This window comes from Colossoma macropomum, unplaced genomic scaffold (assembly GCF_904425465.1).
Source record: "Colossoma macropomum unplaced genomic scaffold, Colossoma_macropomum, whole genome shotgun sequence".
In the NCBI taxonomy this organism is placed as follows: Eukaryota; Metazoa; Chordata; class Actinopteri; order Characiformes; family Serrasalmidae; genus Colossoma; species Colossoma macropomum.
In genome coordinates, this window is record NW_023495530.1 from 439,783 (window position 1) to 465,824 (window position 26,042).

Genomic DNA, 26,042 nt, shown 5'->3' on the forward strand with positions numbered 1-26,042 from the left:
AGAATCTACACACATTTAAAAGCACAAAGGCTTGAGCAATTCTGTGGTTTAAGAACACGTCATGAATCTGACGCAGACTTTTTATTGAGACCTTTTTTCCTAGGAAAAAATGTAAGAAAAATCTTAAGATACTGGTGAATGAGGCCCAATAACATGGAACAAACATGAAACAAGTCTTGTGAGTTGGTGTCGTTTTGCATTATATAGATTTGTTCTTCAATAGTTTTTAAATGACGGATGCTACAACGTTAAAATGGCTAAGTCATTGTTATTGGTAACTAAAACAACCAGCTCCCATTTATTTTTTATGTGAAATGAATGCCTTTTCAAACCCGTAGGACATGTTGATTTGTGGGGACTGCTGAAACTGCTGAAAGCTGGCACTGTCAACAAATTACATCACAAACAGCTGAAGTATAAGCACAATGCACCAGTATGAAGTCTTTTTAGCCAGTGTAGACCTTTTAGACAATGGTCAGTTAAACTTTTTAGAATGACTTTTATAGTTATTGTTAATGATATGTCTCAAATTTTGACTTTGCTTTACAGAACAGACAATTAAGTCGCATATCGTTACTGTCGATGTTTACTCTTCTACATTATTTCAACACGGCTGTCCTTTACATTGTGTGAAAATTTCATGAATGGACTAATAGAAATGCTCCAAAATGACTAAATGAATAAACTGTTGGTACATTAACTTACATTGAAAGTTAAGAACGTTTTTGCCCTGTTTTTCTTGGACAGCGACAATATATCATTAGTTATAACTACAAGAACACAGCATATTACATCATTTCAACTAACAATACACAAAAGACATCCATTGAGTATAAAAGGCCACTGTCTATGTAATCCACTCCACCTCCTCTTTCATTGCTCTGTCTTTCCTGGACAGCCTTAGCGAGACATGTGCATTATAATTACATAAACTGTCATTGCGACTGCAGCCAAGCCCAGGCTGAGGCCTTCAATCTTCTAGGAACAAAATACTGGACATGTGGAGTCTAAAGTCTGGGTGGAACCAAGTTTAGTTCTTAAAAACAGGATGACAAGGTCCCGAGAGCTTCTGAGAAATCATCGGCTCTATTTATTTAACTTTTTCTAAGGTGGTGCAGCAGAGAACAGCAGACTGCAGGATTGCTATGTTGTAATTTGGAGCGCTTTGGGAGGAGCTGAAGACATTTCAAATTTGGCATCTGTATTTAGTGACTTCTTTCTTTTTTGAATTAAAAGTATAGTTCTGTCTCACTATATATGGCAAGGTTTCTTTTCATTTTACCCCTCACACATTCACATTCATCTGTTGTTCCTTCTGAGGCTTCATCAATAACACTAGCATGAGCTTAGGTAAGTGCTAAATTCAACATTTTATCAAACTGCTTGAGCTAAAGGCTCCACAAGTTGTGCTTTAATTCTATCCCAACATTTTAGGTGTGTGAATGATCCACACATCAAATATGTTATATATTTCATAATATATCTATTATTATAAATATGGGGCAGTCGTGGGCTGGAGGTTAGGGAACCAGCCTTGTGACCGGAAGGTCGCCGGTTCGATCCCCTGAGCCGACAGTACGTGACTGAAGTTTAAATTTCAATATGGAAGCGTCTAGTTTGTAATTTAATCTCAAAAAATCCACATTATGATGTTACGCGTGTCCTGTAGAAGCTGTACGTATGTCGAAAACATTCAGCGACATTGTCTTAAGTTAATTGTCTAGCTCATTGCCTGATATTTATTTAGCATGAGCGATGTTTGAATTTTCACCATACATACTAATTATCGCTGAAACCCAACTCCCCCAGTTTCCCATTAATGGAGCCACCAAATGAGACAAATGTGCACATCAATCAGTGAGACGAGCTCGTCTTCTTTCATTAACCATCCCGCGAGTTATTTATTAGCCATCTTTTAAGTTATTCATTGAGTGAGTCACGGCCGGCGACGTGAGCGTTTCTGCTTGAGAAGCAGCAGCTATCAGAACACAGTGGAAAACAGCGAGGTGTGCTGTATCCAAAGGGGAAGAAATAATGGGGAGGGGAGACCTGGGTGGTGTAATGTGGTCTCACTTTCTATTTGAACAAGTGAATGTGGAGAGGAACTGTACGTGGCCTGTGGTCTAAGCATTTTGGCAACTTCCCCAGCACTCTAATTGTGTGCGCGTGGGCGTGCGAATGTGCCCAGAAGCAGTTGGGTGTAGGTTCGGAGAAGTCAAGGGCTTAGGTCAGACTTCAGCTCTAAGCAATGTAGACTATAATACACACCATACAGGTCAGAGTAACTAGGCAACGCAAGCAGAAAAAGAAAAATCTAAAAATATATAGCTTGAAGCTTGGCGGTGTAGCCTACCTCCACAAAACCCATCATCAACCTCCAATTTTAAACCAATAAAAAAGCCTGAAACTCTTTAAAAGTAAAGCTAGGAGTGCCAGTTGGGGTTAGGCCTTCAGTTCAGCCCATATACATCAAAACGAGAAAAACCCACCTCTGTGATAATGAAGATTTCTATTAGCACCCCTATGGGGTATCTAATTGTATGTTAGCGTTAAACTACGTTGGTGTGCATGAACATTTTTTGGCTATTTTAGATTAAACATGGACATTTGCTTGTAAAAGACATAACATATATAGCTACAACTTCCATTTCTTATGAATTTGTTCCCACCTATTGTTAATCAAAACATTATTGTTAGATTCCACTGCTTCCTAATTCTTTTTGGCGATTAATCTGATGCATTAAGCCTTCTTTCCAGCTCCTGAAGTCCTACCCAATGGAAGAGCTCTACCTAGAGGGCACCCAAAAAAAAAATCCTGATTGGACAATTATCTAAAACTTAAGTATGACTACAAAATTGTGTTTAAATACAACAAGCACTATGATTCTGTTAAACAAAACATGCAATTTTTAGATCCCAGAACTCATTAGTTCTGGGAACTAAAGGCCTAGAAGACCCTAAATGTTCTCCCCTGAAAGCTAGAGAAGTATGGAATGGTAATACAGGATGTAGGCAGGTTCTAGAGAAGTGGCAGTAGATTACAAGCAGACTGTTTTCTTTCGCTCTGCATGCACACACTTGCATACCCACATGGAATTGCGAAAATAAGACTGCAATTAATTTAATGAACCATTCCATTGTTAATTGAATGAAATGTGAAAATACATCTTGGTTTGCGTTGGATAGCATTACCTTTCTGTAGTTCAGTGAATTCAAAAAGCGATTAAGTCAGCCGCAGCTTCACTAACCTTACCTACTGTTCATTGATTAGGTGACGTTAAAATATTGCACATGCTCAGCATCACTTATCGCGCTTGGCATCAGTTTACTAGCTCTTTGCCAGCTGGCTGTTTTCCAGCTGAAAGATACAAGCTGAAAAAAGCTAAACTCTTAAAAAAGATGGTTCTTCAAGGGTTTTTAGTAAAGAAAATGGTTCTATATACAATCACGAACCCTCAAAGAAACCTTAGCATGATTAAAGGGTTCTTTACATCATAAAATGGTTCTTCAGATTGAGGGAGAATGTGCTGTAGATGAAAATGGTACTATTTAGTACCCAAAAGAGCTCTTCTACTGTTATGATGTCAAACTTGTAACAATAGAAGGACCCTATTAGGTGCTATATAGAACCATTTTCAAAAAAGTTTAATACAGAAGCATTTATAGCACATTTAAGCACATTTTCCATCAGTCTGAAGAACGCTTTCATGATGCAAAGAACCTTATTATCATGCAAAGTGTTTGAGTGTTCATGGTTCTAGAACCATTTTCTTTATTAAAGAACCCTTGAAGAACTTGAAGATCTTTTTTTTTAAGAGTGTAGAACAGTAACCATGGGTGCCAACTTGGGTTTAATATTGAAGGGGACAAAAAAAACTATAGAATTTTGAATGAATGTCCTGATCTGATGACAGTAGGTTTAATTTGGGGGACAGTCATTGAAGTGAGAGCAGGAAACTCGGGTCAAAACATGCAGATGATGAAGAAGTGGAGAACCCCAGTTTGAACATCGGAAAAAAAGAGAAACATAAGCGATTTCACAGCATGTCGAGATCATGCGTACGAGTTTCCAGTTTATGTCAGGGACTGATTGGCTGCAGAGAGTGAAAATGCCATTCTGTGCGACAATGTTTTGATCTACTGTAAGTATCTGTGGTGCAACAGCAGTTCTTTGTCGGTAGTTTTAAACTAACTCCTCTCAAAATAAGGTTTTGTGGAACTTTACACCCCAACTTACAATTAAACTTGTGCTAAGCTGGTGCAACTGGCTACTGGTCATCAGACTTGCTAGATACCAGTTCTGAAGCTCAAAATCACTGTCCACATGCGTGAGACCAGCGTTTTGAAAAAGATGTTACATTTTACTCCTCCATGCAAAATAACTCAGAAAGTGAAGGTTGAATGTTGTCCAATGTGGAGAAGGTTTTCCCAAAGGTAAACTTTCGCCTAAAATGCTGTTATTGATTTGACAGAAGGTCAAAATATAGAGAGATGTTTTCAAAACTTGGCCGTAGTAACAGAACAGCAGAATTTCACGCTGCAGTTTCAAAATAGGACTCGAGTCAATATTGTTTATTTTTTTGTTCAGTACATTGAAACAGAGCTAGCTACAATGCAATGACGTGTTATCTAGACTTTATCGGTTTTACTCACCATGCTGAGCTTGGATGTAATGTACATTCTGCTGTCATGTCAAGTGAACACAGTTTTACAGAATGTCTCCATATTTTTGACCTGCACTGCACTCACCACTATCTGTAATTCTTTTCAATGAAGTGATGAACATCAGATGGGAAGTGTAAGCGTTGTCAAGCCAACTAATCCATGGCAACTTTTTACTGCCATTGTTATCAATTCATTCAATTCACCTCTGCAGCCTAATGTGAACTGCTAACATTGGAAAACACTGCAACGTTGTTTACACTAAAAAAAAAGTTTTCCAGTCCTTGTTATGCTTACGCTGAGCCATCTTAATCCGATCATTACTACTTACCGCATAATACGGCCAGATTATTGTGTCGTTTTATGATGCCCTACAGAAATGCTGGTCTACTCACACTTTATTCTGAGAGAGCTTATCCGTAATAAGGTGATGGAGCCAGAACAGGCCGCTTCAGGCAATATGGATGTGGTTTCTATGATGTAATACGGATTGTAACTCAGATTTCACAGTGTACTGCTCGGCTACTCGTTGTGTGAGGTCTAAAACACCCTGCATCATATGCATGTATGGAAGAGATTTGTATGTGTGTGATAAAACTGTATACCTTATGAAACAGATAAGGGTAAAATGTGTACATTTTCTATGTTGTACGTCACTTTGGATAAAAGCAAACGTATTTACGTCCACAGATCTGCACTGAAGTTAGGCTTAACAGTTCTTATCATTACTGCCCTGTGTTTATAGACGTGTGTGTGTCCTTGCTAAGCGTAAGCAGATAAGACTGAACAGATTACTGCCAGTGCTTTAGAACTGGCCTGGAACGCGTATCTAGATGAACCGTGGTAATCTGTACTTTGAATCAATGCCCTGAGAGAACTATACACACGTGTCTTTTCCAGCCTGATGGAGCAGAGGCTGAGTGGGCAACATATACACTTCAACCTACACATACACAGTACCTATACGGAGGCTTGGAATCACTGTTTTCAATAATGCAAATCTATTTTTTTAGCAGATACAACTAGAAGGAGAAAGTCAACAAACTAAGTTGGCTTACAACAACACTATTGCTATGGTATCCCAGATGGTTGCTAAGGTGTTGCGATGGTATCCCAGGTGGTTGCTAAGATACTGCTAGAATTTTGCTATGGTATCCCAGGTGGTTGCTAAGGTGTTGTTATAGTATCTGAGGTGGTTGCTAAGGTGTTGCTATGATATCCCAGGTGGTTGCTAAGGTGTCGCTATGTCATCCCTGGTGGTTGCTAAGGTGTTGTTATGGTATCTCAGGTGGTTGCTAAGGTGCCACTTTGATATCCCAGGTGGTTGCTAAGGTATCGTTATGGTATCCCAGTTGGTTGCGAAGGTGCTGCTAGAATAATGCTATGGTATCCCGGGTGGTTGCAAAATTGTGGCTATGGTATCCCAGGTGGTTGCTAAGGTGTTGCTGTGGCATCCCAGGTAGTTGCTGCTATTGTATCTCTGGTGGTTGCTAGGGTGTTACTATGATATCCTAGGTGGTTGCTAAGGTGTTGCTATGTCATCCCTGGTGGTTGCTAAGATGTTGTTATTATATCACAGGTGGTTGCTAAAGTGTTGCTATGGCATCCCAGGTGGTTGCCAAGGTGCTGCTAGGATATTGCTATGGTATCCCAGATGGTTGCTAAAGTGTTGCTATGGCATCCCAGGTGTTTGCTAAGGTGTTGCTAGAAAATTGCTGTGGTATCCGAGGTGGTTGCTAAGGTGTTGCTATGTTATCACAGGCAGTTGCTAAGGTGTTGATATGGTATGCCAGGTGATAGCTAAATTATCGCTTTGGTATCCCAGTTGGTTGCTAAGGTGCTGCTAGAATAGTGCTATGGTATCCCAGGTGGTTGCTAAGGTGCTGCTAGGATATATTGCTATGGTATACCTGGTGGTTGCTAAGGTGTTCCTATAGTATCCCTGGTGGTTACTGAGGTGTTCCTATGGTATCTCAAGTGGTTGCTAAGGTGCTGCTAAGATAATACTATGGTATACCTGGTAGTTGCTAAAATGTTCCTACAGTATTCCAGGTAGTTGCTAAGGTATTGCTATGTTATTTTAAGCGGTTGCTAAGGTGTTGCTATGGTATCCCAGGTGGTTGCCAAGATGTTGCTAGGTCACTGATATGGAATCTGAGGTGGTTGCTGAGCGTCCTACCTTCAACAATGATTATCCACATTAATATCCAGAATGCCTGATATTTCAAAAGTGGTGATCAAATCTCACCATTACCTCTTAGTGGCGAATATATAAATCCACACTGTATAACTTATTGTTCAATAGAATAACAACAAGATAATAAGTACACAATGATTCAACCATTTGGAATGACAACTTTTATAAAGCATAAAAGCAATATTTTTGGACACGTGATGCTCTAAAACATATCATATAATTTGTAGGAAGCTGTAAAATATCTAGAAATGTTATATTATTTATAGTATATTATTTATCATTTAGTAACAGTTTGGTGTTCCCCAAAAATTACTGAATAAAAATCCTGAACATTTTTAGCCTAGCTAGTACACTTTTAAAAATGATGGTTCTTCAAGGCCTCTTTAGTAAGGAAAACGGTTCACTCAAAGAACCGTTTGAATGATTAAAATGTTCTTTTCATCGTGGTTCTTCAGATCGATGGAGAATGTGTGAATCTGTAGATGGTTCTATATAGAACCTTTTTAAAAAGAGTTCTATATAACACCCAAAATGGTTCTTCCATTGTAACAAGCTTGGCATTGTAACAATAGAAGAACCCTTTTTGGTGCTATATTGAATTCTTTTTAAAAAGGTTCTATAAAGACCCATCTACAGCACATTCTTCATCAAGCTGAAGAACCCTTTCTTACAATGCAAAGAACCGTTTAATCATGCAATATGAACCATCTATATAGAACCATTTTCTTTACTAAAGAACCCTTGAAGAACCTTTTTTAAGAGTGTATTTCAATGTTATTACTGAATAAAGTAACAATATTATGAAGATCACAAGACTTTGAACAGTGTTGCACATTAATGAAAGAAAGACAGGTGGACACATACCCGTGAGGGGTCGTACTCCTGGACTCTGTGGCCAGCCCCTGATTCAGCATAAGATGGAGCAGGCTTTAAATGCTGCAGCTGGCTTCGAATCTGCTGCAGACGAGCTTCATTACTGCAACAAGGACAGAGAGGACAGGTGAGTGTTTGGACACCAAAGTATAAGCAAAAACTGACCACACTTTAACAAGTAGCCTCTTTACAATATAAAAAAACAGAAAATGTAACTGAATAACAATGACAAAAACCATGTATGCCTATAATGCATTTGTTCACACATGAACGTAATTTATGGACAAAAATAGATTCAGATTTATTGGTCCACATCACTGGTCAGCATCTGGCACTGACAAAATAGTGTGTGTGGTGCTGGTGTGAGTGCATCAGCGTTTTTACACATGTCACTTCTAGGTTGAAAGAGGACCACCACCCAAAAATATCCAGCCAAGAGCAACTCTGCGGTCAGAAACTGAGCATTGCTGAAAGGCCAGAGGATGGCTAACACAAACTGTGCATCAACAGATGAGCTACTGTTCATCAGCAAGGTGGAGCTCAAAGGTTGGCCAGTGGATTCAGTCAGATTTGGGATATGTAAACACAGTCATATTAAAAGTTTGTGCAGAAACGCCTTCACCTTCATAATCTGAGCTCATTTTTTTCATTGTAGCTATTCATCTATATAATAAATGGTCAAATTTCATGTACTTTAGCTTCAGCATGCTTTATCAAGCTTATTGCACTAAGAAGGTTTAAAGGTTTAAAGGTTTTCACTACTTTCTGTATTCTAATGCTTATTTTCTAACTTTAGTATATGCTACATGGAATAAACTACAGTCAAATGAAGCACACAAGACTATGTAAACACACTTGCACAGAAAGCGACCTCAGAGCATGAATTGATTCAAAGCTGCCTTGAGCGCTCCCTTTAAAACCGTGCTTGAATATTAATGATCGATTTACTAAACTCAAATGTCCATTTTGGAATTCACATTCAAGTTGAATGTCTCTGATTGTGTGCGGCTCGCTACTCGCTATTACTAGGTCACTTCACAAGCACATGTATTCACAAAAAACAGTTGCTTGTAAAAGTTTGGTTCTGGCCACATTAGATGTTTTGTTGAATAATAAAAGAAAAACACATTTCTGATAATGTTCATGCACAGTTATGTTACATTTGGTTGCCTCAAAGGCTTAAAAGGCCAGGGCCCACCGGCAGGCCATTACACCCTTCTATAACCTAAGAATAGCTCAGCCAGTTTGCATTGAAGTCCCTGTAGTTACTGAGTAATAAGCCTTAGTATGTAATAAGCCTGGGGTTTTAAAGGGTTAAAAAAGCTGCTGTGAAGTTAATTGATGCCTACAGAGCAGGGGACGGCTAAAAAGATATCAAAGTGCTTTAAGCTTGTAATTCCCATTGTGCAAAATGTCAAAGCTATGACAGTTAAGGGAAACTGTGGAAATGAACAGCAATACAAAACTGCACCCGTGAAAATGTCAGTCCTCCCTATATTTTGTTTTGGCCTACCCTAGACAGTGACCACCCACACAACTTGGGTTGCACAATTTAAGGCGGAACAGAAAAATTCAGACAAGCTAAGGTGCCAGAATGTATTCTTAACTGCTGCACCTATTAAGGTGGAACAGGAAAATTCAAACCAGACGCTGAGATGCGAGAATGTAGTCTGGTTGCTGCAGCTTTTAAGGTGGAACGGGAAAATCGAACAAGAACTTGAGGTGCTAGAATGTAGTCTAGCTGCTGCACCTTTTAAGGTGGAACAGGAAAATTCGAACAAGAAGCTGAGGGACTGGAATGTAGTCTAGCCACTGCACCATTTAAAGCAGAACGGGAACATTCGAACAAGAAGCTGAGGCATCAGAATGTAGTCTTAGCTGCTGCACCTTTTAAGGCAGAATGGAAAAATTCAAACAAGAAGCTGAGGCGCCGGACTGTAGTCTTAACTGCTGAACCTTTTAAAGTGGAATAGGAAATTTCGAACAACAAGCTGAGGAGCCAGAATGTAGTCTTAACTGCTGCACTTTTAAAGGTGGAACAGGACATTTCGAACAAGAAGCTGGTGAAAAAGAAGCTGACTTAAGCTTCACTGAGCATTGAAATACATGAAAAGGGATGAGGAGGTCGCTCCGGCTGGATGAGTGGGGATCATTAACTCATTTTTGCTGTTTCGCAGAATCAATAGGTCAGTACTGTTTTGTCCTGTTTGCGAATGTTTGTGATAGAACTCGTTTACAGTAGAAACTGTGGTGACAGTTTGCTAACCCACTACCTAGCTAACGTTAGTTACGTTACTTGCCGTGTCACTGTTCACTCTAACGTTAACTGTAAACGGTTGGAAATTGTGTTCTTAAGTTCATAATCAATGAGCATGATGCTTGTGCATTAGTGCAACATGCAAGGAAAAACAACTATTTTAGGGTGATTGAAAATTTTAGCAAGGTTGCAGTGCATAAGCCCCTCATTACAACGACATTGTACAACTGCAGTTAAAGCAACAGGCACAGAGATTTGGAAAAAAGAGACATGGTCACATGAGTTATCGCCATGTTCTCCACAAGTGGGCGAGTGCATGTGCATATCAAGAGAACGGTACAGGTCTGAATGCTTGACCTTTACAGTGAGGGCATCTGGAGGCTGTGGGAAACATTTTACAGGCATGGTCCACTTATTCCCACAGAGGAAAGGGTCAGTGCAAAACAATACAGTTATTCTGACCCTTAACCTTTTTCTATCCTGACTACAGTCTCTTCTGGAATTACAACGTCTCCATCCACAGGGTACGAGGGGTCTCTGATTGGCTTTGTGAGTTTGAAAATGATGTAGGTCATATGCTATGGCCTTCGCAGTCACCAGATCCCAACCCAGTTGAACACCTTTGGAAGATTTTGGACCGATCTGTTGGACAGGGCTCTCCACCAACTTAATCGAAACACCAGTTGAGGGAATATCTTTTGGAAGAACGGTGTACCATTCATCCAGTACAGTTCCAGAGACTTTTAGAATCTATACCAAGGCATATTGAAGCTGTTCTGGTGGCTTGTGATGGGCCAAGACCTTACTAAGCCATTTTATGTTTATATTTCTTTAATTTGTCAATCATCTGTGCATGTATGTTGAACAGCAAGCTGAGAAACTTTACGCACCACAAAACAGTCAGTCAGCAGAAATATCTCAACAGAGGATTGCATCCATAGTCATAGCTCTTATCTTCTGAAGTCACTGAAACTACAGCAGCTGGTAGAGGACACACAGAGCGGAACCGCCGTCTCCAAACGTCCATTAACTGGTCCCACAGAACGCAATTAGAGCTGCCATTTTGATTGAGAGTGCACATGGCTGCCTGAATGAGAAACACTATCAATGTTTAATTAGCCTCCTGCCGCGCCCGCAGCCTCCAAATATGAATCACAGTCTTATCAGTCAAAGGACATACTTACACTGAACAATCTGCTCGGAGCCTGGAGGGGGTGCGTATGTGTGTGTGAGTGGGACAGCCAAAATAATAAAAGCAGCAGGCAGCATGTACGTATATATCAGTGCCTTTTGTCACTGGGGTAGCTTCTGTAAATACGTTTTTGAACGTCTACGGGGAACTGGACCATTCTTCACGTCAACCACGCTCACTATCATGTCCAACAGCTGGAAGCAGATTGAAGGCTTCCTTTAGCACTCTTAGTAAGGAAATGAAGACCAAAAGAAAAGACTTTCTCGCACTGAAATGATGAAAAAAGAAGTTTGAAATGAAATAACAGCTGTGTGAATCTCATGATGCAAAGTTTGGGTTGAAGCTAGTCTTCCTGGGCTCCTGAGTGGCGCAACCATTGGCCCTATCATCAGGGGTCGCGTGATCGAACCCTGGTGATGCTACAGCTGTCTGTGGCCGGGAGTCCAAGACAGCACAATTGGCCTTGCTCTCTGGGTGTGTAGGATGGCCGCCCTCTACCCCCAAGTCAGCATAGGTGTCTGTCAGCTGACGTAACAGATCTGGCAGTTGTCAGGTCAAGTCAAGTCAAGAGGCTTTTATTGTCATTCCATCTACATACAAGTACACAGTGGAGCGAAATTACGTTCAAGGTGCAACATGGAACAACATAGACAGTACAGACAAAGAGCAAATGTGAGCACCACTTTGTTGTTCCGGAAGTGGCCACTGCAGCTACATGCCACGCCTCTGGAAGAACACCGGAAGTTGCTGCTTTCCTCTGGGAGTGTTCAGCTGTCCAATGACGTTGCATGAGCGGCAGTTTGAAAAGATGCAGTGGTGCTTCACAGGTCTCGGAGGAAGCCTGTGCTAGCCATCGCCCTCCTACCACTGGTGGTATTGTGTGATTGGGGGAGTCCTAACTAGTGGGTGAAATTGGGGAGAAAACTGGGGAAAAATCGAACAAAAAGAAGCTAGTCTTCCTAACGTTGCTTAATGTGGCCAAGAACCATTTACTATGAAAAGAAAGCCCATTTGACTGTCATACCATCGTGACATTTAAGTGACAATCCCATGAGAAATGTCAGAGAATATATTGCTTAACATCTGGTAAATACATCAAAGAAAAGTCTTAAAATGCTGTGAATATCAAATTTAGTGATTATCTCAGACCAATCTGGTCACCATTTTCCATCCTGGTTGGAGTCTCTTCTAAAATGACAATGCCTCCATCCACAGTCGGTCATGGCACACAGAGCAGGTAACTGCCTGCAATTGTGTGTTTACCATCGATAAAACGCAGTCACAAAACCTTTCCTTTATATTGTTTTTTTCCAAGAAGAAGAACTCTCCACAATACCAGCAAAGTACCAACAAAATACCAAAAATGTACTTCACCCTAGGTCACACTTCCGTGCACACTGACACTGTCCTTTAGTTCACTTCTAGGTTATTGTTCTGTGTTTGTATCATAGCGACTATGTTGTTTGAGTGCACACCCATTCTGGTCAGTGACCTTCAGCTTTCAACTTCTTCCTGCGTCGGCTTCCTTGTTTAAAATGTGCTGTCAATACTTCATACAAAAAAGCTTCATTGGTATAACTGTAAACACACTCTGTTTCCACTTAATAGCCTTCAGATTCTCAACACTGAAAGAAGAGTTAATGTTCCTTACAGAGGAAACAGGTTGACCTGGGTTTCTTTGGAAAAGGATCTGGAATCTGGATCTTGGATTAGAGTGCAAAGAGAAGGGAGACAAACACAGCAACGGACGCACATACACAGGCAAGATGTGAGACATCAGTCATCACCTGTTCATTTCCAGTAGACTTTGAGAGGTTAGAAGTATTATCTTTCCTTCTGTCTGAAAGTTGGAGCATGAAGGCAGATTCTGGTTGCGATCAGTCTGTTTATCAGCTAAAGCTCATAAAAGCCGTGCTGAGAGAAACACAACAGTGTACAAACACAGTTCTGCTCCGTTCTCTATTTCCTTTACTCACTTTTTCCTACTAAAACATGTTTGTGTTACTACAGTGGTGCTTGAAAGTTTGTGAACCCTTTAGAATTTTCTATATTTCTATTGAATTAATAAATTTGACCCAAAAAATTGATAAATTGGACCTAAAACCTCATCAGATTTTCACACAAGTCCTAATAGTAGATAAAGAGAACTAAATTTTGCAGCCTGTTTTGGCTCAAACAGGCCCTAACCATGATACTACCACCACCATGTTTCACAGATGGGATAAGGTTTTTAAGTTTTCCTTTCTCCATACATAATGCTTCTTATTTAAACCAAAAAAATCTATTTTGATCTCATCCGTCCAGAAAACATTGTTCAAATATCCTTCCAGCTTGTCTATGTGATCTTTAGCCAACTGCAGACGGGCAGCAATGCTCTTCTTGGAGAGCAGCGGGATTACATATTTTTGCCACTCACAGATATGTAACATTGGATCGTTTTCCTCAATAAATAAATGACCCAAGTCTAATATTTTCATCTCATTTGTTTAATTTGGTTCTCTTTATCTACTTTTACGACTTTCTGATGCAGTTTTAGGTCAAATTTATGCAGAAATGTCGAAAATTCTAAAGGGTTCACAAACGTTCAAGTACCACTGTATATTTGTGAATTCATTGATTTGTGTATTTCTGTGGCTAAGTAAAGACCTCCGTGCACTGGACATACCACTGTATGGGCCAAATATTTGAAACCACTGTTTTAAAGAAGGTGCAGTACCGTCGTTAAAAAACTTGGTGTTGACAGGCACCCCCACTCCGTGACTTCCAGCACTGCTCAATTTCTCTGAGCATCACTCAGTATCTTACTATTACTGCACTATATTAAAGCCACGATGAAACCACAACTGATGATAATAGATGTATGGCTTGACATTTGATCCATGAAAGGCAGTCAATCCAAATCTTCAACCCTTCTTCATAGTAGCCATATAATGCAATTCCCACCTGTTTTGGTGAAGGTCCCTCAGGGGAACTACGCATTTTGGTCGCATTGCTCGCTAGCAGCTCAGTGCAAAGTCACAATGTTTCACACACAGATCCAACAGTGTCAATCTGACAAAGTTCTGGGATTTTTTATTTCATTATAATAATTAAAAATGTCCAAGTTTATTTATGTTCCACCAGCAGAATGGCCACTGGGGGAACCTGCAGAAAGAGGTGACAATAAACAGACAAATGCTAGTCATCTACATTTCAGCTTGAAAACTGCGTCTGTGAAGAGTTAGTCAGCTAAAAGGATAAATGAGATAAATTCACTAAACAAAGTAAATTTTATTCCATTAAATCAACATGGGTGGACGGTAAAATGGGACTGAGCTTGATGTTTATCAGTGCCATCACTGCGTCACTTTCTATGTGCTATAGCTGGGCTTTACACTAGCTGCTAAATGGGGCATCTGCTGTCCAACCTTAATTTCCAAAAACAAAAGATAATCAGTTTTTAGCTTTTCCAAAAAAAAAAAACAGTATGTTTTCTTGTGAAGACAAGCCAAAGTGCTCACTTATCATAATGAAAACATTTACTACTGTCTTTACTCCAAGCTCAGCTTCTTTTCCTATCCATCCCTCCATCCTTCCACTTCTTAGACATACTGCATAACTCAATCTGACACCTGGCCGCTGCCTTTTCCAACACAGCCCCCGTCATTCAGCCCACCAATGCTGCAGCCGTCTCTGAACATACTAGTCACTGCAAAGCTAATGAATACGTCTAACGGTTAATTACAGCAAAGCTTCAGGAACTTCAGGCTTGGGAAGATCACTGAAATTGTGCAGCTGCATCTGAAAGGAAGGCCCAACAATATAAAACATAGCTGTTTTCCATTTGTAACAAGGGAACGAAGCCCATTGTTCAGCTACAGCTCATGTTCACAATGAGTGATGTATCCAGGACTTCCAGAAGGTCGTGGGTGATGCATTTTCTCATGAAATCAGTTTCAACCCATCACAAATCAAAATGTGATTGGATGATTCTACTATCACTTCCTAAATATAATGAGATCGATATTTTCCCAACACCTTATTTTGATGGGCCACTGTGGACGCTCGCCTTGCCTTTAACCAATACTCAACACATTATATTTCCAAAAGGTTGTAGACAATGGCTCATCCATGTATTAATTGAAAATCTGTCCCTCTTTCCTGTAGTAACAGCCTCTACTCTTCATAGAAGACTTTATGCTAGATGTTGGAACATTGCTGTGAGGATCTGATTGCATTCAGCCACAAGTGTTCTAGTGAGGTCAGGTACCGATGTTGGATTATCAGTCCTGAATCACTACATCTTATCCCAAAGATGATGGATGGAGCTCCATCACTCCAGAGAACGCAGTTCCACTGCTCTACAGTCCAATGCTGGGGGGCTTTATACCCCTCTAGCTGAAGACTGGCATTGGATATGGTAACCTTGGGCATTCATGGCTGTTCCAGAGTGTCCCATTCTACAGGCAGTGCTTTATATGGAGATTATTGGCAATAAACAAAAAAAAAAACAAGTTTTTGCTCATAAAAACACCATATAATCATTAGAGTACATGCAAATAAACACAAATACAGTGCAAAGTACCAAATTTCTTATTTAAAAAAAAAAATGGTTGACATCTTGTGAGATAATTATAAGAGCAAAGTTAGAATCCAGATTTTTCCATCACCAGCACATAATGATTTCACATAACTGGATAGATAAACCAGGTATTGGATGACAACTACAAAATAATACTGGACTTTCTCAAGGAGAGGTTAGAATACAGTATTATTAAGTTATTGTATCTATCCATGAGTGATGGGTTTATACTGTATATAAGGGGTCTAACAGAGATGTTGGGGGACCCAGTCACCCCAAAGACACAACCACCACGTAATGGGCACCAGAGTGATTGCCACACTTGCACGGTCCATTATCTCTTGAAACAAAGCCATTTTCTTATTCGTTTCTGCAAAGTTAACACTGCTGCCATATTTCTATACAGTGCAGGTCTGAATGCACAAAGTCTGGCACTGGGCAGCCCACTGTACCCTGGTTAAAAACCAGGGCTGGGAAGATAAAAGTGAAAACACTACAAACTCCCTTTCTTCTACTTTCACCAATCCAATCTGCGGAAGAATCTGAAATGGGATGGAAGCCAAGGGGAGGAAGCTTCCGTAAAGCATTAGAACTGGCTCGGGCCTGGAACCGCTGCTCCATTAGACTGATTAATAGCATCCCACATCGCTGGCTGCTTTCCAGATATTTGACGGAAAGTGTGAGGCTTTTGACTTCCTGTTTGGCTTGCCGTGCTCACCGCATCAGCAATTTTTTTAACGTCCCCGTATTAAAAAGGCCTACTTGAGAGGCGGGCGTCTCCTAAACGAGGAAAATGAACCTCCTTTTTTCGTGTTTGGAGGGTTTTTTTCCGCACCGTAACATTTATTAGTCACATCTATTATGTACAAAATGGCAGGCAGAACAAAGGGCTGTTAGAAGCAGTCGAGCGACGGAGAAAGCGAGGGAGAGAGAGAGAGAGAGAGAGAGGGAGAGAAAGTAAAGGAGGCACAGTAATTAAGTACCCTTCTAAAGAAGATGAGACATCAGCACTTAGAGAAAGAGAGAGAGAGAGAGAGAGAGAGAGAGAGAGAAAGAGAGAGAGAGAAAACGAGAGAAGGCACTTCACAAGCTGTTACTTTGTGGTTAATTGACCATTTCCCCACTATCTTTCGCTCTTATTCTGTCTTTGACACACCGCACACATTGAAAATGTCTTTACATCGCCGCTCACGTTCAAGCAAAGCATTTCTCCGCAATTTGTTGATTCACATGAAAAACATGCGACTTTCATGCTAAACATTCTGAGAAGATTAGCTAAAAGAAAACTAGAATTAAAAAAAAATATTGAAAGCTACAGAGAAAATGGGGCTCCTAACAACCACCTGGAAGACCAGGTAGTCATCAAAACTGCCCCCATCAGATAAACAGCACTCAAAGCTTTCATCTTTGAGAGAGAGGAGAAAATTAAGCTGCTTCAGATCTGAAAACATCCACAGGTGTTTCTGTCCATCCTTCCACTGTGAGAAGACGACTCAGCGCTATGGGTCTGAAAGGATGTGTAGCTCTCAAGAAGAACCTCACTGAGAAAAGGAGACACATCAAACAAAGAAGCTGAGCTATGGACTGACCACCCCAGAGTCCAGACCTCGACATCACTGAATGTGTTTGGATTACTTGGATTGTGAAAAGCAATCCATGACTGAAGACTCAACTTTGGAGAAGTGAAAAACATTCCTGGAGATTTCTTTGAGAAACTGAAAGTAAGTGTACTAAAAAAGAATAGATACTGTAATAAAGGTAAAAGCTGAAAAAAAACATATTTAGTTGTTCAGGGTTCTGTGTAATTTTCTGTTCAATAAACATTTTCTGCTTTTTGTTCTGACAAGTGAATTACTCAATGGCAATTTTGACTGGAAATTAAATAAATAAAAGTGGGCTTTGATTTTTTCACAGTACTATGCGTAATCAAATATTGATTTGTATTATGGAATGTGGGAAACAATATACCGCGACCCAGAAGGATAAGTGGTTTAGATGATGGATGGATGGATGGAAACAATATTGCAATGCATTATATTTTTATGTGAATATCCATTGTAATGGTGAGCAAACCTTTTTAACATTGCTGCATGATAATGAATAATAAGTGGTCAGTGAGTGGAAGTAGAAGGTAGGTGTTTCTGATAAAGCGGCCAGTGAGTGGAAGTACAATGTAGGTGTTTCTAATAAAGTGGCCAGTAAGTGGAAGAACAAGGTAGGTGTTTCTAATAAAGTGGCCAGTGACTGGAAGTACAAGGTAGGTGTTTCTAATAAAGTGGCCAGTGAGTGGAAGTAGAAGGTAGGTGTTTCTAATAAAGTGGCCAGTGAGTTGAAGTATAAGATAGATGTTTCTAATAAAGTGGCCAGTGAGTGGAAATACATGGTAGGTGTTTCTAATAAAGTGGCCACTGAGTGGAAGCATAAGATAGGTGTCTCTAATAAAGTGGGTGGAGAGTATTATTATCCATATTATTATCCAGATATACCAGTTGTCAGTGTCAGTCTAGAACTGTGTCATGCATCGGTCTACACCTGCCTGAAGGGTGGCTACACACTTGCTCAGAGTGCACTCGACTAGCTCTATGGCAATGGAATGAAGTGCACTCAGAGTGCGCTACTGTGGAGATCGAAAAACAGTTCTTGTTGGCTGTTGTTATTTACCGTCTAGCTGTCCAGCCGGCGAGTTTTTAGTAAGGCTTGAGTGCTCTCGCCGACTGCAGCGATTGATTTGTTGTCTGATGTTAATTATCCGGGGTGTGTGTGGCAGCACCTGTGGGGGCCTCGTTTATTCCAGCTCTTATTCTGCCATCGATTGATACAAGCTTATCCTGCTCATGCAGTAGCGTCCACTTGGCTCAGACATGGAGAACAGCTTTAATCCTGCCTCACACGCTCTCCCATACACACACCTACACCAGGCTGGACATTGTCATCTAATCACTATACCTATTAAAAGCATCCCACTAAAACCAGTAGAACTATATAAAACTCTATTATAGGGTACGGGAACGGTCTCTAATCACTATTCTGTATGTTATTATATTTGGAGCACTATATAGAACACTATTATAAGAAGCAGAAACATTAGAAAAGTTTGCTCATTATCTTGCACTATTATTACACATATTTGCTCATTATTCTGCGCTAAAGTTACTCAGGTTTGCTCATCATTGCAATGGACATCCACATAATCTGCAATATCATGCATTAAAACTACACAGATCTGCTCATTATCGTACACTGACATAACACAGGTTTGACATTGCTACCATGTACTTGCACTCACTGGCCACTTTATAAGAAACACCTACCTTGTACTTGCACTTACTGGCCACTTTATAAGAAACACCTACCATGTACTTGCACTTACTGGCCACTTTATTAGAAACACCTACCTTGTACTTCCACTCACTGGCCACTTTATTAGAAACACCCACCTTGTACTTCCACTCACTGGCCACTTTATTAGAAACACCCACCTTGTACTTCCACTCACTGGCCACTTTATTTTTAGCTCTGTATATAAGTGTACAATTACACACTGTAGCCCATCTGCCACACAATTTGTCTACTACACTTTCTAAGTTTCTGACCAGAGGACTGCTGCTGACCAGATATTATTTGGGAGAAGGACCATTCTCAGCACAGCAGTGACATTTGTTGTAGTGCTGTAATCTGAGAGTACATGGTTACAGTTACATTTTATGAAAAATATTCAGGTAATATTTTAAATAAAAGCAACTTTTGGAAGCCATAAGCTAAGTGGATTAGTCACAAAAAAGTAACACATGCCTTAAGATGTTATACAGTGTCCTTAAGACACTGAAGCTTTAGCATTATCTAGAAAACTGTCGCTACATTAGCCTAGATCAGCACAACAGCCTTAACCAATACATTAGGAAGGTAGGCTCATACTAATGCTATGTTCAACAACTACGGTAGACAAGTACATATGTCCATTTAAAATGTGATGTTAGAAAAAAAATAATGAATAATAATGAAAAGAATGAAAATAATCAGGCTGATAATAAAATAATATCAATTTATACAATTTTGCTCACCAAACAAGGACAAGGTCGAGGTTGTACCTGCTGTAAAACACTAACAAACTAGCCATCCTCTGTCTGGACCACTCACCTGTCAGCTATCGGTGGTGGGGCAGTAGACTTTGGCTTGTTGACTTTTGCGTAGAGTCCTTCTAGTGGGACTTCATTAGCTGGTGGTCCACTGTGGGCAGTGGCTGTGGGCTGGGGGTGGTGAGGAGAGGGCGTACGGTTCATAAAAGGTGAGTAGCTAGGAGGTGGAGGCTCTCTGAAGTTGTTGATACGGGCGTAGTTTGGGTCGAAATCATCATCCTCCACATCAGGAAAGGATGCTTGGTTAGGGACTGAACCGTCCACCTCCGGTCTATCAAACAGAAAAGACATTTATAACAATAGATATTTTCAGACACATACACTGTACAGTCTGCATGTGTGTAAAACATTCTAAATGTGTCCAAAATTATTATTTATGGCATTTGCGAGACGGTCTTATTCAGAGTAACTTACAATTTAATTTGGCTTGATAAAAGAGGCAGGTGAACGAAGCATTAGGAGTCTTGCCCAGGTATTCTTATTAGAATAGGCTTTTTTTCCTCCAGGCAGGGAACTGAACTCTGCCCAGTGTTATCCACTATGCTATACCAATATACACTATATGACAGAAAGTATGTGGACATGAGTTCAGGTGTTTCAGCCACACCCATCGCTATATGTGTATAAAATCAAGCACATGGCCTCATCTCAATAGACAAACACAGGCAGCAGAATTAGTTGTACTGAAGAGCTCAGTGGCTTTAAACCTGGCATCAGGAAAAATGGGTTTTCATAGCCGAACAGCTGCACACAAGCCTAAGATCACTATGTGCAATGCCAAGTGTCAGCCGGAGAGGTGTAAAGCACGTCGCCACGGCACTCTGGAGCAGTGGAATCATGTTCTCTGGAGTGATAAATCATGGTTCATCTGACAGTCTGATGGATGAATCTGGGATTGGCGGATGCTGGGAGAACACTACCTACCGGAATGCATAGTACCAACAGTAGAGTTTGGTGGAGGAGGGATAATGGGCTGGGGCTGTTTTTTAGGGTTTGGACCCCTTAGTTCCTGTGAAGTGTGATGTTAATGCTACACTATACAAAGACATTTTAGACAATTACATGCTTCCAACTTTGTGGCAACAGTTTGGGAACCCAACTGAATATATCTTGGATGAATCATGACATCAATTATAGGACTTCTTGTCCAACATCAGTGCCTGACTTCACAAATGTTCTTTTGACTGAATGGGCATCAATTCCCCTAGACACGCTCCAAAATCTTGAGGAACTAAGTAATTCTTATTGTATATTCAGCTGTATTATCATCTAATGCTTTTATTTTTCTGTGTTTATGTAAAGCACTTTTAATTGCCACAGTGTATAAAAGATGGTATACAAACAAACTTGCCTTGCCTACAGAAAATACATGATTAATATGACCAATGATTCCAAACTTTTGAGGAGCAGCATTTCTTGTTTTCAACTGAAATGTTCTCATATTTTTCCAGTTTTTAGTTGAACTCAGAAAGAGTTACTGGGATATGTCGAACAAACGATGGTTCTGATAACTTTATACCTGTGAATGGATATGAAATTGAATTTAGGTTCTTTTCCATTTTTCCCATTTCAGATTTTTCCTTTCACACAAATTGTAAGAAAAACTGCAAGGCAGGTATTGAATCTGCGTGAAAGGCAGGCGTCCACCGTGCCCGAACTTACGCATGTGGGAGCATTTCAGCTTCACTCTTATCGACTTCTTCTTCACTCAGCGCGCCCAACTTAGCTTTGGCTTTGGCCTTATCTTCTTTGTTCTTCCTTCCAAACCTAAAAGAGAGAAGGGAGAGATAAAAGAGGTGCTGATGGACTTGTGGGAGGGACCGAACTGGACAAAATATTAGAGGACTAGAAGTGCCTCAACTCCAGACAAAGTTTTCAGACTCATTTCCCTTACGTCCACTCATCCGTCCATGACTGTTCTGGACGGTCCTCATTTGGATGCACATCAGTGACACATAACGATTATAAGACTAATAGCGGAAGTTCGACAGAAAAATAAGAGTGAGTGAGCGAGGGAGGGACGGAGAGAAAGTGAATGCAAGAGAAAGGTGGGTATTTACAATTAGATACAGTGGCAGCGATGACAGCCTGCAAGCAGACGCAGCACTGAAGCATGAACAAAAGCGGTCCAGAAAAAGGTTTCCGGTTCACTGCTTGGGCAACACGTGAAAATTTCACACTGTCTCCGCATAATCAACACCAGCTCGGTCATAATCAACATCACTCCTTGTCGGCTGCGCTCCAGTGAGTGCCTCCGTACATCATTATCATATCAAAATCAAAACTGAAAGACTGTAATTTGGAGAATTTCAATGGTCCGTAAGCAAAGGAGCAATGGCAACATTTTTGTTCAAGGTAAATATTGGCTAAAAGGCCAGATTTATTATTATGGTCAAGCGTGACTGCTTTGGGACTTTTCCTTAGTGTACTTTGTCAGGGTCTAATTTGAAAGACCAGAAAAATCCAATCTGACAAATTAAAAGTCCATACATGAACACAAAGTCACCAAAACACTGCATTAAAAAGAATGTGCCAGTCCTTTTTTTAACCTAGTCTCTAGGTGTCATAAATGCAGCATTTTTTTACCAGATAGCAATTTCATAGAACTTAAAACTCACTTATAATAGAGGCAAACAGCCAGTTGCTGAATTCTGTTGATAAACACGTGTGCCAAATCTGAATTTTCATAGGAATGCTTTCATGAATTTGTCATGATATTGGTAAATCAAGCTGCAATACAAGCCAGGAATGCACATTCAGGATAAAACACTGACAATGTAGCAGAGATGGGGACTCGAGTTAGCATCTGACATTCCTTTGATGGACTTGCCGTCAACTGACTCAATCTCTATGCTCACTTGAGTTTAACTGATGTGACTTGTCATTAACTGACTTGCGCCGTAATTCAGATTTGCCCTTATCTGAGCTGCAGCTCAACTCAGACTTGCCTTTAACCAACTGATCTTGGATTTGCTCTACATTATCTCACAACTCAACTGGAACTTATCGTTAACTAACAAGTAAATCAACTCAGACTTGCCCATACCTCACTCGCAACTTAACTCTGACGTGCCCTTAATTGACATGTAACTCAACTCAGCCTCGAAGTGACATGCAATTTGACCCTGCCTTGTCCTCGACTGACTTGGAATTGATCATGGATTTTCCCTTTACTGACTCACAACTCAACTGGGACTTGTCCTTAACTAACTTATAACTTAACTCAGACCTGCTCTTAAATGACTCGCAACTCAACACAGACTCGCTCTTAACTGATTCGCACTTCAATTCAGACTTTCCCTAAATTGACGTTACTCAACTCACACTTACCTTTAACTGACTTGCAACTCAACTCAGACTTGCCCTAAACTGACTCAAAACTCAGACTCAGATTTGCCCTTCATTAACTCACAATACATCTGGGACTTGCTCTTAACTGGCTGGCAACTCAACTCAAACCTGCCCTTAACTAACCCGCAACTCAGACTCAGACTTTCCCCTGACTGACTCGGAACTTGACTCAGATTTGCTCTTAACTGATTCGAAACTCAACTCAGACTTACCCTTAATTTACTCACAATACAACTCAGATTTGCCCTTAACTGACTCGCACCTCAACTCAGATTTACCTTTAACTGACTCGCACCTCAACTCAGATTTGTCCTTAACTGACTTGCACCTCAACTCAGATTTGCCCTTAACTGACTCGCAACTCAGACTTCCCCTTAACTGACTCACAACTCAATTCAGACTTGCCCTTAACTGACTGGCAACTCAACTCAATCAATTTTGCTTGATCCTTGATTTTTAATGATTCTATTGTTGTTCATGGAGACATTGAATATGTCAGGTGCCCTTCAAGACAGATCACTATAACTGAGGCCATAACACAAATCCTAATAACAATCTAATACTTAACTAAAGTTCACAACTAAACACTCAAAGTTGACTCAGACTTGCACCTCACAGACTTGAGAATTCACTTGGACACCATCTTTCTAATGTAGGGGTCTAGCTTAACCAACATCACCCCACCACGTCCACTGTGTGATTGCACTTGAGAGGTGTTCCGTTTCCCAGCCCCCCACACTCACTAATGACTGTATTTATCTCATTAGACTGCAGCTACAGTATCTAATACCAGCGTCTGGCATGCTAGCTCTGCCTCGCCCTTAAGCACTCATTAGAGCCAGAGGAGCTGTGGCCTGAATAGCAATGCACGGTAGCAGCAATGAGAGTGCAGCAGGCAGAGCATAGTGCTTTTATTATGTTACCACAAACACAAAAATGAACACTATATTCCAGGTTGCTTACATTCACAGCAACCACTTGCAAGCTGCAGATAATGTAACTCAACCAAGAAACAATCAAAAACTCAATATGGAAACTTGTAAAAACTCAGAGTTTGCCACGAGTTGCACTAAAATTGCTGTAAATGCAAGTGGTCCACTCAGGGTTCCATGGTACCAGAGTTCACCAGCTAGTATGGTCTCTGATTCAACATGAACTAAGTCCCCAACACCGAAGCCAACGTAAAACCAAATAGCAATAGCATGTGAGCTGAAGCCTGATCTTAGCCTGATACCCTGTTGTCCGAGGTTTTGCCTGATGTCCAACTGAGATGAGAGCTGAGATGTGACTGTGTTTTCCTGAGACCCTGACGCCACGATCTAAAGATGTCTTAAACCGCTACCAAGCCAAAGTTTTATTACACACTTCTATAACCTAAGAATAGCTCCATTGATTTGCATTGAAGTCCCTGTAGTTAATGAATAATAAGCATCTGTATGTAATAAGCCAGGAATGTTAATGGGTTTAAAATGTAGATTGTACCAAAAGTGGCTTGTTGTACGGTCATGACATCTACCTGCCACAATGGCATACAGTTCCCCCATCCCTCAAGTGTGCTGGGTACAATAAATGTGATATTAATGTAAGATATTATATCAACCAACATGTTTAACAGATTATCTATGTTTTCATGTGGGAATGTCTTGCATGAAATAAAGTATTTGAAAAAAGACCATTTTAAATGGGTTTTTACAGTCATTGTTGACATCCAGTTAGTAGTCACCAGACAGGGGCCTAGTAAATATAAAACAGTACATACATTTCTGTATCATGATGTGTAAATGAAACATATTTCTAGTAAACAGTCAGTTTTGGTAAGAAAACAATAATAAATAATTTGCTGCTGTCGGAAGAAAACGTTGTATCTCCATTTTTTTTTTTCATTTTTTGACATAATTTGAAAATATTTGTTGCCCTTTATATTGTGTCTAAATTTCATGAAGGATGGACCAAAAGAAACGGCCCAAAACGACTTGGAAAAAAAGTCTGGCTCCATTGACTTACATTAAAAGTAAAGCAGTTTTTTTCCTTCTCCTGTAAATTTACCATTTTGGAGATACGAGGTTTTCTTCCAACAACAACAAATTGATTTCCAGTGAGTGCTGGCAATAGCCCATCACACTGTCCATGTGATTAACTGACCAGTTGCCAATGACCTTCTGAATAACATGTCAATACTTTCATCAAAGTTGCAGCCCAACTTGTTTTAACCAGCACTATATTTAGCTGATCATCTTTTATATTAGATGAGTGCGTTTCCATGGTAATGATTATGCTGAGAGTAAGACAGTTGAGACAATGGACTACTGATTGCCGGACGGAGAGAAAAAACGCAGACAACAAGGACTAAAAAGACATATGAACAAATAAAAATGAGGAAAACAGTGGAACAAAGGTTATAATTAAAGAAATGGCCAAACAACACCACTTTCTACAGCATTAGACACATCACTCATGCAACGGCAGGCTCAGCTTGAGAGAAGTGGTTAGTAAGTGAAGTTCAAACAGTCCCCAAGCATTCTCCCTAGGGCACTGCATGGCTCAAAAGAGACTGTGGAGCATGAAATATTCATATCGCTACGTGTCTCATGACCCAAGGTACAGTCTAGCGAATGCAGTTCTTCAGGTATCTTCTTAGGTAGCCTTAAGTTAGCATAACCGTTCATATTATTAAGATTATGTAGCCCTGGGGAGTGAGGTTGATTTAATGGTCATGGTGGATGGTCCTAGGAGGAAGCTGATTAGCATTACTCGGTTGTTAGCATTGGGCTGAGGTATGTGGCCCTGGGAAGTATGGGAACTGGGCTAATGGC

At 40.4% G+C, this 26,042-nt stretch overlaps 1 protein-coding gene across 1 annotated transcript in view; it reads right to left on the bottom strand.

Annotated features, from left to right (window-relative positions):
• Positions 1 to 26,042, bottom strand: part of pard3ba (par-3 family cell polarity regulator beta a) — a 263,259-nt gene that overhangs the window by 28,248 nt on the left and 208,969 nt on the right. The window contains exons 19-21 of the mRNA XM_036562820.1: positions 21,541 to 21,645; positions 19,880 to 20,149; positions 7,724 to 7,835 (exon numbers count right to left, since the gene is read on the bottom strand). Coding sequence (XP_036418713.1) covers positions 7,724 to 7,835; positions 19,880 to 20,149; positions 21,541 to 21,645 — 487 coding nt within the window. The remainder of the gene's footprint in view (positions 1 to 7,723; positions 7,836 to 19,879; positions 20,150 to 21,540; positions 21,646 to 26,042) is intronic.